At 37.2% G+C, this 16,469-nt stretch overlaps 1 protein-coding gene across 3 annotated transcripts in view; it reads right to left on the reverse strand.

Moving 5' to 3' along the window:
• Positions 1-16,469, reverse strand: part of GRIA4 (glutamate ionotropic receptor AMPA type subunit 4) — a 214,703-nt gene that overhangs the window by 133,587 nt on the left and 64,647 nt on the right. For all 3 annotated transcript variants that reach the window (XM_083884832.1, XM_083884831.1, XM_083884833.1), the window contains exon 3: positions 11,710-11,949. In XM_083884832.1, coding sequence (XP_083740958.1) covers positions 11,710-11,949 — 240 coding nt within the window. The remainder of the gene's footprint in view (positions 1-11,709; positions 11,950-16,469) is intronic.

The raw sequence follows: 16,469 nt of genomic DNA on the forward strand, positions 1-16,469 counted from the left end.
GAAAAAAAAGCCAATATAAATTATCAAGGAGGAAAAGAAAAGCAGAATCAAGCCAATAAATGTGAAAGCAAATATGTAAAAGCAGGAATGCAGAGGTAGATCCTGAGGTGATTCACAAGATAATGCCACTGAAAATTATTAAATTTCCCTGAAGTAGTGGAAATGTGAGTAACAAAATAGCAGAGTTTTGGGAGGCCCTACCAAACAGAGTTCCTGAAGGAACAGAAGATAAAGTTGCTGCCACAGATTCAGCAAGGGAGTGTTCTGATAGAGAGGAGAAAGGAAGTTCCTCTTCTCTCAAGGGGTAATGAAGAGATCACGAGAGGAGGATACATCAAGTGGGGGGGTTTAGAGGATGTTTCACGGAATAATAGAAGTCCTGTGCAGAAAGGCACACTGTGAACGTCACCCTTGGCTTCAGAACAGAGATTTTCATTCTGCCTCAAGATCAAGTGCATGTAGCTGCATTAGGAAATACCTGGCAGAATGCTTTGCTTATTTGAGAAACTGGATGTGAAATCAATCTAGCAAAAGGCACAAACGAACAGATACATACAATGACTTACTGGTCTTTTAAAAGACATTTATTAAACACTTCAGAAGAAGGATATTATTTTCTCAGTAAAACAATTACTTGATGGAATTGACTGGGACATTTTTTCCCTGACTCTCTCCTTAAAAAACCAAAATTGAAATGCTTTTCATGGGCAAAGGCTATTTTAGATGAGTTTCTTATTTTGAATAGTTTTAAAACAAAATAATGGAGACGTTGAGACATGCTAGTTGAAGGTTGTAAAAAAGTTTGGCTTTAATATAATGCTTAATGAGAATGAAAATAAAAATTAAAAAGAAAATATTCTAATATTACTGCTAGAATATTTTTCAGTAACATCATTTGAAATTGTAAAACACGAAGATTTTTGATATTTAAATTACTTCAGCTGTTCTGCATCCAGACAAAGCTAGGAGAGATCATTAATAGGCATAGGCATATACAAACATATATATATATATATATAAAAGATAAAAATTCATCCACATCATCAAAAGTAGATTCCATACGTGATAGATCTGTGATTGGAATAGTCACTTGTGTTTAAGGGTGAGGTTCATTATCTGTTTTGTACTCTAAATGTAAACTGTTTATAATGTAAATTTGGCAAAGCTGCCTTATTTTTACTACCATTACTTAAACATTCTTAAAAGAGTTTTGAATAATTTAGATATATTTGAAACCCTCCTCATCCCATTATATAAAGGAGAGTACCTTGTTTTTTACAGGAAGGATATCGCTGAAGACAGAAATATCAGAATGCCTTACTTTTATCAAGTTTACTAACATAGTAGACGGCTTTCTTTCCACTTGATTTATTCATACATATCAAATCATTTTATAAGGGACATCTGCAAACACATTTCTCTGATATGAGACACTTATTTGAATAGTACACTTAAAAAAATGTTGGTTATCATTTTTCTGTGATAAATACTTGTTTATTATGTTATGCACACTTGACATTTTTTATTTAGATTCCTTATTCTGAACTTACTACAGAGGAAATTTGGCTTTTTATGAAATTAAAGAATGTATTTAGCACCTTCCCAAGCTCACTGCCCCATACTGACTGGACTCACCCTTAGGAGAGGGATGAACTAGGATGCAAGTCCTTACTCCCAGGACAGTTTCTTTATTTTTTTTTTCCCAGTGAGAGGTTAATATAAAATACATATTTTTTCCAGGGACCTACACTAGCAACCAGATTTGTATTCACAACCCTTCTCTTCAGTGACACTTCCATCATTTTTTTATGCCCAGATCTTCAAAACCACATTAAATGTTCTGCCTTGCCACTTGCAGACAAAGTCACACTGGAACAAAATGTATGCCCCTTGTCCAAAGGAAAACCTCCTGCAGCATCCAGGTGTGCATTAATATTAAAACCCACCAAGGTAGTAGTACAAAAAAGGGATTTTGAAACCCCAGAATTAAAAGACCCTTTGGTAACTCTCTTTCCAATTGCAAAATGCTAAATACCTCAAACATGCATTGCAATTTTGGTAACAGAAGCAGCTGCTAATGCTGTTATCTGTAAGTACTAGTGCAGGAAATTCCCTGTACATAGGCAGAAATAGAATCTGTAGCACTGTGATAAGCAGTCAATCATTTTAAAAGGATGCCTATACTTCAACCACCCGTTTTGGAATTGACCAAAGACAAATTATTTGTATAAATATGTATGCAAATAGGATTCAGCTGTAATTTATGAGGGAACCACCTAAAATATATTCCATTTACAGGGAAAATATATCTCAGAATAGTGAATATCTAAATACATTGGAATATGCTTTTTTACAGAAGCAGAAAATGTACCCATAAAATCACAGATTGCATAGATGATAGGATGACAGTTCAGTCAGCTGAATTAAGAGCAACTCCAGAAATCCCTTATATACAAACACAAAGTTACTCTAAAGTGGAATTACCTTTACATCCTGCTCCAGATCTGGAGAAGTAACTCACACTACACAAGGGATAAATGTCTCACAAATATGCCAAGAAGGGATCATGAAGAATTAAATTAGCCCTATACATTTTGATTATTTTTTAAACAATAGGTGCATAAAAAATGGAATAGCACGTCTTAATATTTCTAAGTCCGTATCTTGTTTATTTATTTTTTATTTTTAAAAAGCCTTCTTTATACTCCATTAAAACTTGGAACATTCATCCACACATAGACAATACTCTCAAAAGACAAGCTAATTTTTCTAACTAAAAATGCATTTAGAAACAACTTGGCACAAGTATTTGTTTTACATTCAGTATTAAACTGGCACCACGTCTGGTCTCTGGCAGCATTGACTATACTCCCCTTTGTTTGCTACCACTCTGTGCTCCAGCACTGGAGCCAACACCTGTGGCCATATAAAAGGCTACGTTCAGCAGCTGCAGGACTCGGATGTCCATACTGAAAGGAATTTCTAAAGCATAAGCATTTGGATGTGTGGCTGGCTTCCTCGTCTGAGCCTTTTCAAGGCTTCCTTTGGCGGCCCACGCTGCTGGGCGCTGTATCCATCGACTGTCTGCAGTGTTACCACTGACCAGGGTGTAGTGGTGACATAGCACAGCCTCACACTAACAAAAGATGCTCTTGGTGATGCTGATGCAAGGCTGCCTTCACTGAAGGTAGCTTTTTGCAGGGTTTGTCAAATGTGATACCACTGGTACAGATATATGTAAAGAAAGGCAAGGTCTACCCTAAATATTAATATGAAAGCTAAAGACCAGTGAACCGTAACACAAATTTCTGCTTAACACCTTGCTCTCTGACAGTAATTTGTTCAATCCACAGAAAAGAGGAACACAAATCCAATCATTGCATATATAAAACACCTCCTCTTATTTGGGATCAAATAATAATAAAATGAGAAATGTGCTCAGAGTTGCTATTTGAAACTCATAAGAGCAGCTGAACTTCATTGTAATATTCAGAAAATCTAGAACAAAAATGCCAATACATGAGTTTTACAGAAAAAACTGTATGAAGTCACTTTTGTTTTCTTAACCGCAGCATAACATCCCTGTGTGGAAAAGCTCTTAAGCAAATGGAAACGCATTCAGAATTACAGACCATACTGTCCCTGCTCTCAAGTAAATACAGAATGTGTGTAAAAACCAGATAAAAATGACATGTTTTCATTTAAAGGAATGTATTACATATGCCGGTAACAACAAATTAACTATTCTCTAATTCTCTGATATCATTAGAACAAGCCATTGGAAGTCGCAATGTTATTTACATTTGGATGTTGCAATATAAAAGCATATAGAAGTTACAGGGGTAATCTTGTATTACACATGTGCAAAACTGAGATAAATGCTACTCAGAAAAGAACTTAGCTCTAAGGATTCTACAACACTGTCACAAACAAATCATTAGAAAGGGCAGAGATGATTCACTGGCACGGCAACTTAAAAAGCAATATTTGAAATTATCATGAGTTTCTTGTCTTCTCCATGGCAGCCACTAAGTCAGAATAAAGGAAAGAAAATACTTCAGATAGGAATGTAGCAGGCAGCAGTTTATTTCATGTTTTAGGATTTATGTATTTCTATGGCATTTGTATATTAGGCTGTTCTGAGTGTTTAGCCAGATGACCAAACACACAGAAAAGTTCCGATGCAGCATAGGCTGAGTCACATCTCACATGGAATACTAAGGTCAGGGGACTCATTTGTACACTTGATGATCAGCTTTTGATTCCTATACCTACATTTTTGTTAATTTCAACCTTGATCTAATGTTCAATTATTTCAGCCAGCAAGAGGAGCGCTTTTGTTAAATGAAGCATTCTGAAAGCTCTTGGAAGATTTTTCGCATGTAGTAAATTAAATGATGACCCTGCTGATTTACCAGCATTGCTTCTCTTTAGTGGCATGACAAGGGAAAGATGGAAAGTCACAGTATCATTACTAATGCTGATTTCAGGATCCTGCTGCGTTTTAGTTTCACGTGTGCATTTATTACCTGTATTTTCAAGCTGCTATCACCTGCTGAGAAGATGAGGATGAGCTGGCTTTTTGCTGGCATAATTATTAATGAGCTAACACTGGCAAAACAAAATTTGCTGCAAGCCAATTACTGATGGATAAAGCACACTGCCCTATTTCATTAAAAACATGGAATTTACTGCTACTGAGTACAAAAAAGCAGTAGATTATATGAAAAACTTACTGCAGTTCTCTAAATTCACTGTTCACTAAATTCATATTTGACAAAACATTTTTTTCTACATTTTGTATATTGGTTGAGATTGGTCTGCATTAAATTATAATATAACTTTGGTAAAAAAAACAAACACAGTGGTAGCTGGATCCCAATATGTGTGACATGATTCACTGCTCACGTAAGAGTGTTTGCTGAAGACAAACAGCTTTTTATCAGATCCAGAGAAAATATGGAAAAATTCAAACCTGCAGAGCATGATGTTAGAGCAGTCTAAAGACTATGAGAGCAGGTATTAGATGCTGTTTCTTTCATCAGTATTTTTTCAATGTCAGGACAATACTGATCTTTATTTCACAAAAGTTTGGTATAAAACTGCAGGATGCACATAAGAACCTTCCCTTTTTAGTAGACCCAGTCATGAACTTATGTTTCTTTTTTATTGACCAACGTTTTGCCAAAGATCAGTAGGATGGAAGATTCATATTGTGGGAATCCTACCAAATTCTTCTCCTGGTGACAGTAATGAAAAAAGGGCCCAAGACCAAGTGGATGACTGCAGTTGAACAAGGTCAGATTCCCAACATAATGTTCTTTACAATCCAAGACATAACTTGTTTTTTCAGGCTTACCTGTGATATTATTCTAGAAGTTTAAGGCAAGAGTGGTGTAGGTTTGGGCATAACAGTACTATGAAGAAAACAATTAATAAGAAAAGGGCACCTGGTGTGAAAACCATTTTTTTTTTTCAGTACTGAGTTATAAGGTCACCTGCAATTTGCTTTTTATTAGCAACACTAGATCCTTTTAACTTATTTCACAAATAAGAGCCTTGACTCAGTATTTTTATCCACATAAAAATATAAGTTATACGTTTATATCGCTGCTGGCTTTAGTAAGTTTAGCTCTTTCAACTGAGGTATTGAAATAACTTTACAACTTGCTATTGTATTACCACTACGTTCGCTAGTGAGACATTGAAAAATTTGTTCAGAAGTGCAGTAAAACTATTGAGTAAAGCTTGATGTAAGGCCAATTCTTTCAGCACTTAAATGCCCAGCTAATGAGAATGTAACCTTTTGAGTACCATTTTATAATGATAGTCCTTCAACCTGATTTTACAGTGTTTTTATCTAGATCACTTAGAATATTTTTGATCTGATTTTTTGAATAATAGAACACAATGAATGTTTTACAAAGAAAGGCCATATAAATATGTATAATTGAATAGAAATAATATATTATTGAAAGTTGCTCCATAGCAGAAAATTAAGGAAGTTATCTTTTCACTGTCTCAAGTAGTGTGAAGAAGCCATTCCCAGTTTCCTAGAGAAATCATGGCAACTTCATAAATAATCCTGAGGGAACATAAGAGATCATCCTAGGTGGATATAGCAAAGCCCATCACCACTGCAGATATTTACTAAACTCTTCAAAACCTCTGAAGTAGTTACAATTTTGCCCTAGTGGTAAGAAACTCATCAGCTTATTCCAACTGATTGAAATGTTTTTTCCTAGTAACACTTCAAATCTGCCTACATAATTCTACCTTCCCCACATGTCATCAGGTACAAACAATTGATTTTTGCTCCTTAACAGTCCCACAATTAAAAAAAAAAATCAAATCTCCGTTTGTAAAGTTTGTTTTTTTTTTTCATTGGTCATGTCTTTTTTGGTTTTGGTTTGTTTTTTTTTTTTTTTTTTTTCTAAATATTCTTTCTCTTCAGTGGACCCCTGAAACTTGTATCTCTATGTGGTGGTCAGTGATCACAGTACCAGCAATGGATCCTTGTGCTACATTTATAATGAATAAATGTTGTTATAATTGTTATACCTGAAAACAGTGTGTGGAGCTTTAAGGGGCAAAGAAAAATTTTATTGAAAATGTTTGATGTTTTCGTTCGCAGTGAAAATCCCAACATGTGGCACAGCAGAACTGAATGTTCTTTTGCTCTACTCATTTGGTTTTTTCCACTTAATTCCCTTTATGACATTCAATATTACCCGAGTTCTTTTTCCCTGCTGGACTTTTCTTTCCTCTGGGTATCTCAAGAAGGCACAGTTTTTGTTTCAGTCCTTTTCTCACCTCACAGGTGAGGGCAATATTCAGCTTTCATGTCTCACATGCAGCATTCTTTTTTGAAATTTCAAAATAATATTTACTTTATTGGACACAGTATGGCTTTCTGTACTTACACTGTACTTATGGCTCACCACAACTCCTGAAATAATATCCCATGATATTAAATTCTGAGACAGTTACTCTGCACTTTGATTCTTCCCTACTTTATTTAGTCTTTATACCATTTCACCTTGTTGAACTATCTATTTGGCAGATCACTTTGAACCCTGAACCCTTTTTGTACCACTTATACCTTGGCCAGGTTCATTAACACAATGCCTGTCTCTGTGCTGTCATGCAAATTCACTTGATACCTGCTCTTACTTTTAAAATATGTTATTAGCAAAAATTTGGGGGTTATGGTTTCTTCTTTTCAGATTGCCATGCTATAGTTAAACCTCTATTTTCTATTTTTTTCTGTGAGAAAATCAAGCCTGAGGCAGTATCACTGGAGGTACTAATCAGGGATACACCAAACCTAATGGTTCCTGGTGAGCCAGATGCTCTGCCAAAGCTGGAAATTAGATTAGCCTGATAAACTGATTGTAAATAAAATCCATAATCTCCCTCAAAATAAGAGGGAAAGCTTTAAATTTCCTGTACCACTATTTGCCTTTTCCAGACATCTTCTGTTCTCTTCTGGGACTCACTCACCCTCCACAAGTTCTTAGAGACAAAAGCCTAGAGATTGCTTCTCTGTGTACTGTAGGATTAATTCTAACAGGCCACCAGTACTTGTATAAACCTACTGCCAGGTTTAGATTGTCATAGAACAGTTTCAACTTTAAAAGAGTTGCTATTAAAACACTATCCAGAAATGTGGGAAAATTGAATTTACATTGTGCACAGTGAGCTTATTTTCCTCATCTGAAGCCATGACTGAGTTGGCTTTATGAACACATAATTAAAAGGTGTGGAGGGAAAGACAAAAGCATTAACAAAGTACATAAGCAGGCTCACACATGATGTCCAATTTCTATAGAATATAACTATTTTACAGTCCTTGCCTCTAGTGAACCAACTGCTAGGCCAGCTGGTAGCTCTACCCTTTGTGCTCCCCACTTTAGTCACAGTCAATGACTGAAAACTCTTGCTGGGAACCACAGCTGAATTCAAATAGATGCTGACATTTTGTGAACACTCTTTCCAGCTTGCTGGCTGCCATCCTCCCTGGTGCCCCATGTGTGCCCAAGCTGCTCTGCAGCCCCACTGCCACTCTTTATCCTGTAAGACCCCTCAGCTCTGGGTAACCCCTGCAGTTTAACTAGCAACTTCAGCCATTCCAGCTCTCAAAAAGGCTGCATATGGTGTGGAAAACTAACACTGACCTCTTGTAGGCTCAATTCTTGCACTGCTCAAGCCTATATTGGATATTGACAGTGCTAGGTGAATGGTTGAACTTTATCTTAATGGTCTTTTTCAACCTAAATAATTCTATTAAAGAGCTTCTCACATGTCACACAAACTTTTCCAGCCTTCTGTGGTTTCAGGTTACAAATTTTTATTTCTGGTGGCTGAAAACGTTGTCACCAACTGGTGAAATCACACTACAGGCATATTTGTGCTAGGTCAAAAATCCCATGGATTTACAAATACACAGCTCCACTTGATCATATGCCTCTTTTTAAATTAAATACCTCTCAGTCCCAATAAAACAACATATATAAACTGAATGTTCTTCTGCTCTACTCATTTGGGTTTTTTCACTTAATTCCCTTAATGACATCCAGTATTACCTGAGCTCTTTTTCCCTGCTGGACTTCCCTTTCCTCTGGGTATCTCAAGGAGGCACATTTTTGTTTCAGCCCTTTCCTATTATGTTTTGCATAACTCAAGTAAGTGTTCTTCAGCCTGCTTTTTTCCTGTCCTGTCTGTGTTCCTGGCACTTTGCTGTTACTATTAATTGTATTTGGCATCAGGCCATAATTAAACTTTTTTTTTAACCTGGAAGGAGGATAAGAGAAAGAGAAATATATTGAAACAAAAGGTCCCTTCAGGCTTTAGCCTTCTGTGTCACTCTTGCTCACTTTCCCCTGATAAATAGTGAGCCGAATTTTCCTTCATCTTTCTCTTAGGTCGAATGCCTCCTGCAAAACCTGCTCTCCTTTTCCATAACATCCCCTGCTAGATCCAATTAATTTTATATTTTTGCCATTCTTCCTAGTATCTTCATTCTGTCACAGGACAGTGATTTTCCAGACTGTGACTTTGGCAGAACATCAGAAAGGGAGATTTAACATAACAGCTGAAGCCACCACCTAATCAGGGTTTGTGTGGTCCAAGACTGCTCCAGGGTGGAACCCCAAGTGTGGTATGTGGTATGTGGACCCCAAAATATAAGTTTCCAGAATTCTAACAGTATGTGGGAATGACTTAGAGAGATGCAATAGAAGCACATTTTTAGCCGAAACTGAAATGTTAACATAGGTGGCTCCAGCCTTAAGGACTGGGGTTCTGCATGGAGCTTAGGGGCTGTCAGAGAGATGAATGGAATGTTACAACAGAGAAACCTACCTTGATAATAGGATTTAATTGTTCAGCCCCCAAGAGTGAGCAGCAACTGAGTCACATGCAACAGAACCAAGAAGCAAGCAGGACAGAAAGGCTTGAAAGCAGATCTGAAAACAACATCCATTTTTCCACCACTGCTGCTGAAGGTTTGCCTAAGCGTATTTTGTCATTCTACCTTTTGTGAAGGACTTTTGCCTTTTACAATACTGACAACTGCTAAATACTGCCTTTTTCACATACAGCTACTGTGTCAGGCTGGAATTTAGGCTTATTGCCTTACCTTTCCCCATAAGGGCTTATTCATGGCTTCCCACTTAAGCTGCAAAGATCAACTTGCAAGCTCAGCAACAAAATGCTGAGGGGGCCCACCATCCTTCAGTTTGCTTTGATGGGGCTGCTCAAATAAACAGGGAGACATCTGGCATGTAAAGGAAGATCTCTGACAAAAAATCTAGACAAGGTTAATTTCTGACCTCACTGACAGAGATTTTATTGACTCAACACTAATGATTTTTCTTCTTTTTACAGTTACTCGGACAGTAAGGTGATACTTACTTTTTTTTAAAGTGTATCTCAGGTCCACATTGAAATTTTGTCTTGTGCAAAGGTGGTAACAATTTACTCAACAATTGTGTTTTTACAGTACTCTTAATACCAAAAGATACATTGAATCTTATTTTCTCCTGCATGAAACTGCATCATAAGACCTAATAAGAATTTGAGAGACTACCCAGTGTAGCATCCCCTTAATCCATGCTGGAAAATGTCATGTCTTCATCAAAGATGTACTGATGAGTTCAGAGGGGCAAGTTCAGTGCCATAAGAATTAATTATTAACCATGCTGTTACAGACTCTGTTCTGAAGCTGTCCTTGGTATGATATCACCTGCTTAAAAATGATGTCTCAATCTAATTAAGTGTGTGAATTTAGATGAGAAAGGTAACTGCAGGTTGTGCACTTCTTTACTTAACAATCTGTTGAATCTGTAAGACCACATCTGTCATTATGTGCTTGTTTTCTGGTTACCCATAACTATACCTTGAGTAGAAATACTTTAAAATTCTGCTGTACTCTTCCTCTTTCCAGTTACCTAATACATTCTATAATGCTTCCTTCCCAGAACTTCCTTTATAGGTCCAGCAAGTATTAAGAAAACATTGCGTTAAAAACAGCAAACAAGAAATTATGAAACAAAACAAACTCTTTCATTTTCTTCCATTATTCATTTTGATTCAAATTCAGGTATTTAGATAGCATATCAAGGTAAAAACTCACTAAAATGTAGTTCTTGTATATATGAGAAAATTCACTTCTATAGCCATAATCAAATAATTAAACAGATTTATTTAGGTCTGTGTAATTCTCTGTTTCTTCTGTAGAGTAATTATACTGGAATAAAGCCACTTTAATTCTGGAATAGACTGTCCACATGGGGAACTATATTGAAACAGCTGTAGTAAATAATTATTTGACTACAGCTATGCTGTTCTCTACCCCCCTGAAAGCAAGCCACCAACATAAAAACCTTGCCTCTTTTGCAGAAGCTCAGCTATGCTGGCTCAGTCCTATTCCAAAAACAAAGACTTTGCCAGCAGAATCAACACACAATCCTGAGAACAGCTTTTACCTCTCAGCTCCTCACTGAGTGGTGACACACAGTGATGCACTTACAGATTTTTACCACTTAAACAGTTCTGAGATGTGTTGGGATGTGGAATGAGACCATGAGTAGAAAACACACCTTTTCTGTAACTAACTATGTATTTTGTAAAAGTGTAGTGTAACTCCAGCTAAAAGGAGCAGAAGATGGGCTGCAGCAGCACTCCCTCCCTCTGCTGACCTGTGGATACCTCATGTCTTGCCTCTGACCTCCACTACACTGGCACAGCCTGAGGGCAGAGCCTTTCTCCTCCTTGAACTTCCAAAGTTTGGCATTTGAGGCTCACTCTCATCTCAGCTTACACCAGTGCAGATGCAGAGAAGTGGCTGTTCCTCTCCACTTCTTTGTACTGCTGTCACTCGCAAAGTGAATTGACGAGAGAAAAGAGCTGTAACATTCTGCCTATTGAACTGTGTTTTTGTTTCACTACCATTAGTTTAAAGATTTTGGTATTCTAGACTTACAGCACAGGCTTTGGCTGATCGATTACTTACTACGTGAATCCAATACCCAATTTTTGCAGGCTAAGGAGTTCTTCCTTCAGCCACACAGCTACTCAGTCAGAGGTATTTCACCTCAAAGGCCCTCTGAAATTTGGCTCCTCGAGCTCTCAACAGCACATAAAAGTTCACAGCTCCTGCAGAAGTCATTAGAAGGATGAAGATGAGAGAGCTGGGTCACAACTCACCTCGGTCTGTGTCATAGAGGAAAACAAAGCGGTTCCACTCGTAGTGATCCAGCAGGCTCAGGAGGGCTCCCCGCAGCGACGGCCGCAGCTGCAGCACAAACTGACTCTCGCCCTCCGTGGGGAAACTGGGCGTGATGAGGGAGATGTGCAAGGCGCTGCAGAATGAGGTCAAAGTATGTACTGATCTCTTGTCATATAGTCCAAAAATGGCAAAAACTCCTCTAGAATATTGGGAGCAAACTGAAAGAAAGAAAGAAAGAAACAGAGTTTAAGTAGAGACAAAATCTGTAAACATGTACTTACACATTCCAACATACCCAGATTTTTAATTTGAAGATTTGCAATTCTGCCTGCACAGTTACATTCAATTTTCACCATGTGATGTATTCTGGAAACCAATGAATAAACAGCTAAATAATATTTTGTGGCCTTCTGATCCCATTCATAGAACACTAAAGTATCTATTGTGGTTTTGCTCTAAAATAAAATTTAAAATAAATAACGTGTTTTTGCTTATCAGTGAAAAAAATCAACATACACTGTTTTAACCATAGCTCTGCATAGTATCAGGCATCAAGCATTTCCATTACCCTGAAATGAAAAATGTTCACACTCTAAAATGTGAAAATTATCAAAAAAATGTTCCTGACCTTGTAAATGAAATTTGGACATTTTGAATTGTAACAAGGTAAAACCTTTGATCCCTTTTTAGCAGGAAGCCCTTGTAGTACATTAAAACACTTCTAGAGACATTGAGTAAAAACCCACCTCATGAATAATCTCCTTGACTTTAAGAGGGCAGTTTAAGTAAAATGCAGTAAGTCAATGTGATCTGACTTTTGCCCCAACCCTTTTATTTCTACTCTGTGCTAACTGAAAACCAAAACCAAATTACCTGAATATATATCCTGAGTTTTGATTTGCTCTTGGACTCATTTAAGACACAGGGAAAACTATTGGTTTCATCAGACTAAGTATGGACATTACTGATGTCTGCACATAAAAGCAGGCATATGGGTATTTTCTTGAACAACTGCTGCATTTCTATCAATTCATAAAGGGTCTAATGAAAAATATCCCTTTTTTTTTTTTTTGAAGCACAAGCCAAGTTATTAGAAACTGTGTGATCATTAATAATGGTACCCCTCCCAGAATCACAGAAAATGGAGAAAGTAACAGTCAGTTAGAGGATCATCATGTGTTCTATGCTTTCCTCTCAGTATTTCTATGCTCTCCTGTTTCAGATCTTCTCTTCTCACAGTCCTTCTCTTCTCAATGTTGTCTAAACATGGGAAAACTTAAGACATCTTCCCACTAGCTTGGAGTTCACAGTCATTCTGCATGTGCAGCACGCTTATGGTACAACATACACCCTTAGCAAATTCAAATCACTTCAGCTTTAATTTTTTTTCATATTACATTTACTGCATAAATAACTGAAAATACAAACTGTGCATTTTTCTCCTAAGACTTGGGTGATTTACCCAGTTCTTGTGCCAGAACTGGAGTAAGTAGCTTGAGGGCAGTTTTGTGGGTTTATGTTTTCCTCCACAGTTATGGCTCCCATCCTAATGACTTTTATAGCCAGATTTTATATCAATACAGCTTTTTCAAAAGCTTTCTTCCTTTACCGAAGTTTACCTTAAATATACACATCTCTTACAAAGCCTCTTAGTATTTTTCTTGCTGGACATAAAAAACAGATTCTCACAGACCCCTTCAATGATTGGCTTGTCATTCCATTAATCATCAATGAACATTGCTCTGCTTTCTTAGTTCCATCTCATCTTGCTTGAACACAGATGACCGACATGTTCAGAATTTCAGTTAAAGGTTTCCTGCTGTTTTTTACATTATTTCCTCATCTCAACCACAAAATATTTTTTTCTTACATATCCTAAGATGCAACTGTGTTTTTCTAAAATCTGAATCTCAGTAATGGCTGATGATCATGTTGGGATCAAAAGTTTGCTTCCTCCTTCTGGGCCATTTGCAAATGAGTTCCTGCTTTTAGCAGAGTATTTTCATTAATCACTACTATTTGTTTTCCATCATGCCACACATATTGCTGCACTCTTTAAAATTACTTAATTCTACACTTAAAATCTTAGTCTGCTCTGCTCAATGTACTTACCTGCCTCTGCAGCAAATTCCATCATGGTACCCTGAATTTTTATCTCTGTGTCTACTGTAAAATTAGACACCAATGATCTTTCTCCTGTAATTGTGCTTTTCCAGCCTGCTACCTCCTCTTCGAATAAAATTTGGTGCCATACTCTCCACAGTTTCATGCTTGCCTTTTGACTCTGTTTGTCTCCATTTCCATAAATCACTTCTCTTAAGAGCATGTCTATTTTATTACATTCTCTTGGCAACTGGAAGATAGAGATCAATCCTATACTGTCTACCTTAGTAACTTCTGGTTGTATTTTATGTCATTTTCCCTATATATCCATATTTTAAAGCTTTCTTTCCATCAAAATCTATTCTATAACTTCACTGATCATACATATCACAACTTCCTTAACAGCTCTAGCAAGAGGCGCTTGTTGTTGCATCTGCCCTTCAATAAACCAGTTCTTGAAGAACCAGGGAAGAAAGATGTGACTTCTCTGGTCCCATTAGTCATCACTCCTCTTTTAAGATCAACATTCTCCTTGAGTGAAAATCAATGTGAAATATCTATTAGTTTTAACTCTCCAAACAGATTTTATTGCTTTTCTGTCCCATCATCAATATAGAACAGCTTCAATTGTTTTCCCATTTCCTGCATTTTTATTGAAATATGTAAATGACCTTCTACTGTTGTTTTAATGTCCTTTAAAAGTTCCAGTTTTCAGGGGAAGCCCTAACTTAGGCTTTGATTTCTGCAGCAAATGATGTTTATATCTCCTTTTATTTAAACACAATCTTTCTTATTAATAATCCAGTTTAAAGGCTTGTTTCTTGTATCTTCCTTCTATAATCATTTATTCACTCACATATTGTACATTACTCTGCAAAGGAATTTCTCCACGTTTTACAAGTATTTCTGTGAGGATATGGCAGGCCTTCTCTATTTTTAAACACAGCTCAATTAACTCTGAAATAACTGAACACAAACCTCATGTAAAGGGTAGTTACTTAATGTGTTTCATGTTTAGACAAAATCCTTCCTAAGGCTCCTTGTTGTTGTACTTTGCAGTTTTACAGGGGCAGAGTACTTTTTGTAACACATGGTCCTTACAGTAGGAATCCACATGATGAAAAATTCAAGAAATCAATGCCAAGCTGTGAAATTGTACATTTAGTGGAATTAAAGCTCAAATTCATTCTCAGGATGGAGAAAAAAATCAAACTTGAAATTTCATTAAATAACATTATACGACCCTAAAGTATTTATAACTTAGAGTAACAGAATAATAATTCTTCATGTTCAAAGCAAACTATCCTTGCCCCAGTCTAAACCCAAATGTGATAAAATTATCTGAATACCATTAAAGTCCTGAAATAGCTAATCCAAGAAAATTTGTGCTATTATACTTGAGATCAAGACTGAGAAATAACTGAAGAGTGTCCTTCTTAGCTCCTTGATAATAAAAAATGCTAACATGAGGGTTATGAGACTCTTTTCTTACTCAGTACAAAACCTACAGACAGGAAAATGCCTGTGACACTATGGAGATGAAGCTTTAACATATGCAGAGATGCTGCAACACTCCTGAATCAATTTTACAGTAATCAGCAGCGACCACAAAATCAGCAAAGCCACGAGGATTTGCATTCCAACTCACTACTGTTCTCAGAAAATGCCTCCCAGCAAACATGACTACCTGAATTTGCCAATTCTTTTTCCATTTCTCTTACACTTCTAAAGGCATTTTACTCATTAAAAATGCACTAAATTATGCTTGCTAAAACAGTTGCATACTAGCATTCTAAGAAAATTTTCTTCAAGACTTTTTCCCTCATAAATACAAAGCAGTGACAAATACACTTTTATGAGCATACTTTGAAAAATATTGAAAAATAATTTGTCTTTAAACAAGGTATCTCTTCATAGCTGACAACTTACTAGCCATATTACACATATTATTTTCTCCTGCAGATTTTGCAATGCCATTGGTCCTACCAAAGATTAAATGAATGCGGAGGTTGGACTCATAGAATCATAGAATGGTTTGGGTTGAAAGGGACATTACAGATCATCTAGTTCCAATATTCCCTGTCACGGCCAGGGACCTGACACCAGATCAGGTTGCTCAGAGCCTCATTTTGCCTGGTTTTGAACATCTCCAGGGATGGGGAGTCCACAACCTCTCTGGGCAAACTTTTCCAGTGCCTCACCAATGTCACACTAAAGAATTTCTTCCTAATATCTAATCTAAACCAACCTTCCTCAAGTTTAATGTCATTCTCCCTTGTGCTGTCACTACATGCCTTTGTAAATAGACTCTCTCCATCTTTCTTGTAGGCTCCCTTCAGGTACTGGAAGGTTGCAATTATGCCTCCCTGTAGCCTTCTCTTTTCCAGGCTGAAACCTGGTTCTCTCAGTCTGTCTTCACTGGAATGGCACTCCAGCCCTGGGAACAAGTGTCACACCTCTGGACTGGCTCCACCTGGCTCCTTGTTGTGCAGGAGGCCCCAGGGCTGGATGCAGCACTGCAGGTGTGGTCTCAGCAGAGCAGAGCAGAGCAGAGGGGCAGAATCCCCTCCCTGGCCCTGCTGCCCACACTGCTTTGGGTGCAGCCCAGGACACCACTGGCCTTCTGTGTTGTGAA

This window comes from Zosterops lateralis, assembly GCF_965231275.1.
Source record: "Zosterops lateralis genome assembly, chromosome: 2".
Classification (NCBI taxonomy): domain Eukaryota; kingdom Metazoa; phylum Chordata; class Aves; order Passeriformes; family Zosteropidae; genus Zosterops; species Zosterops lateralis.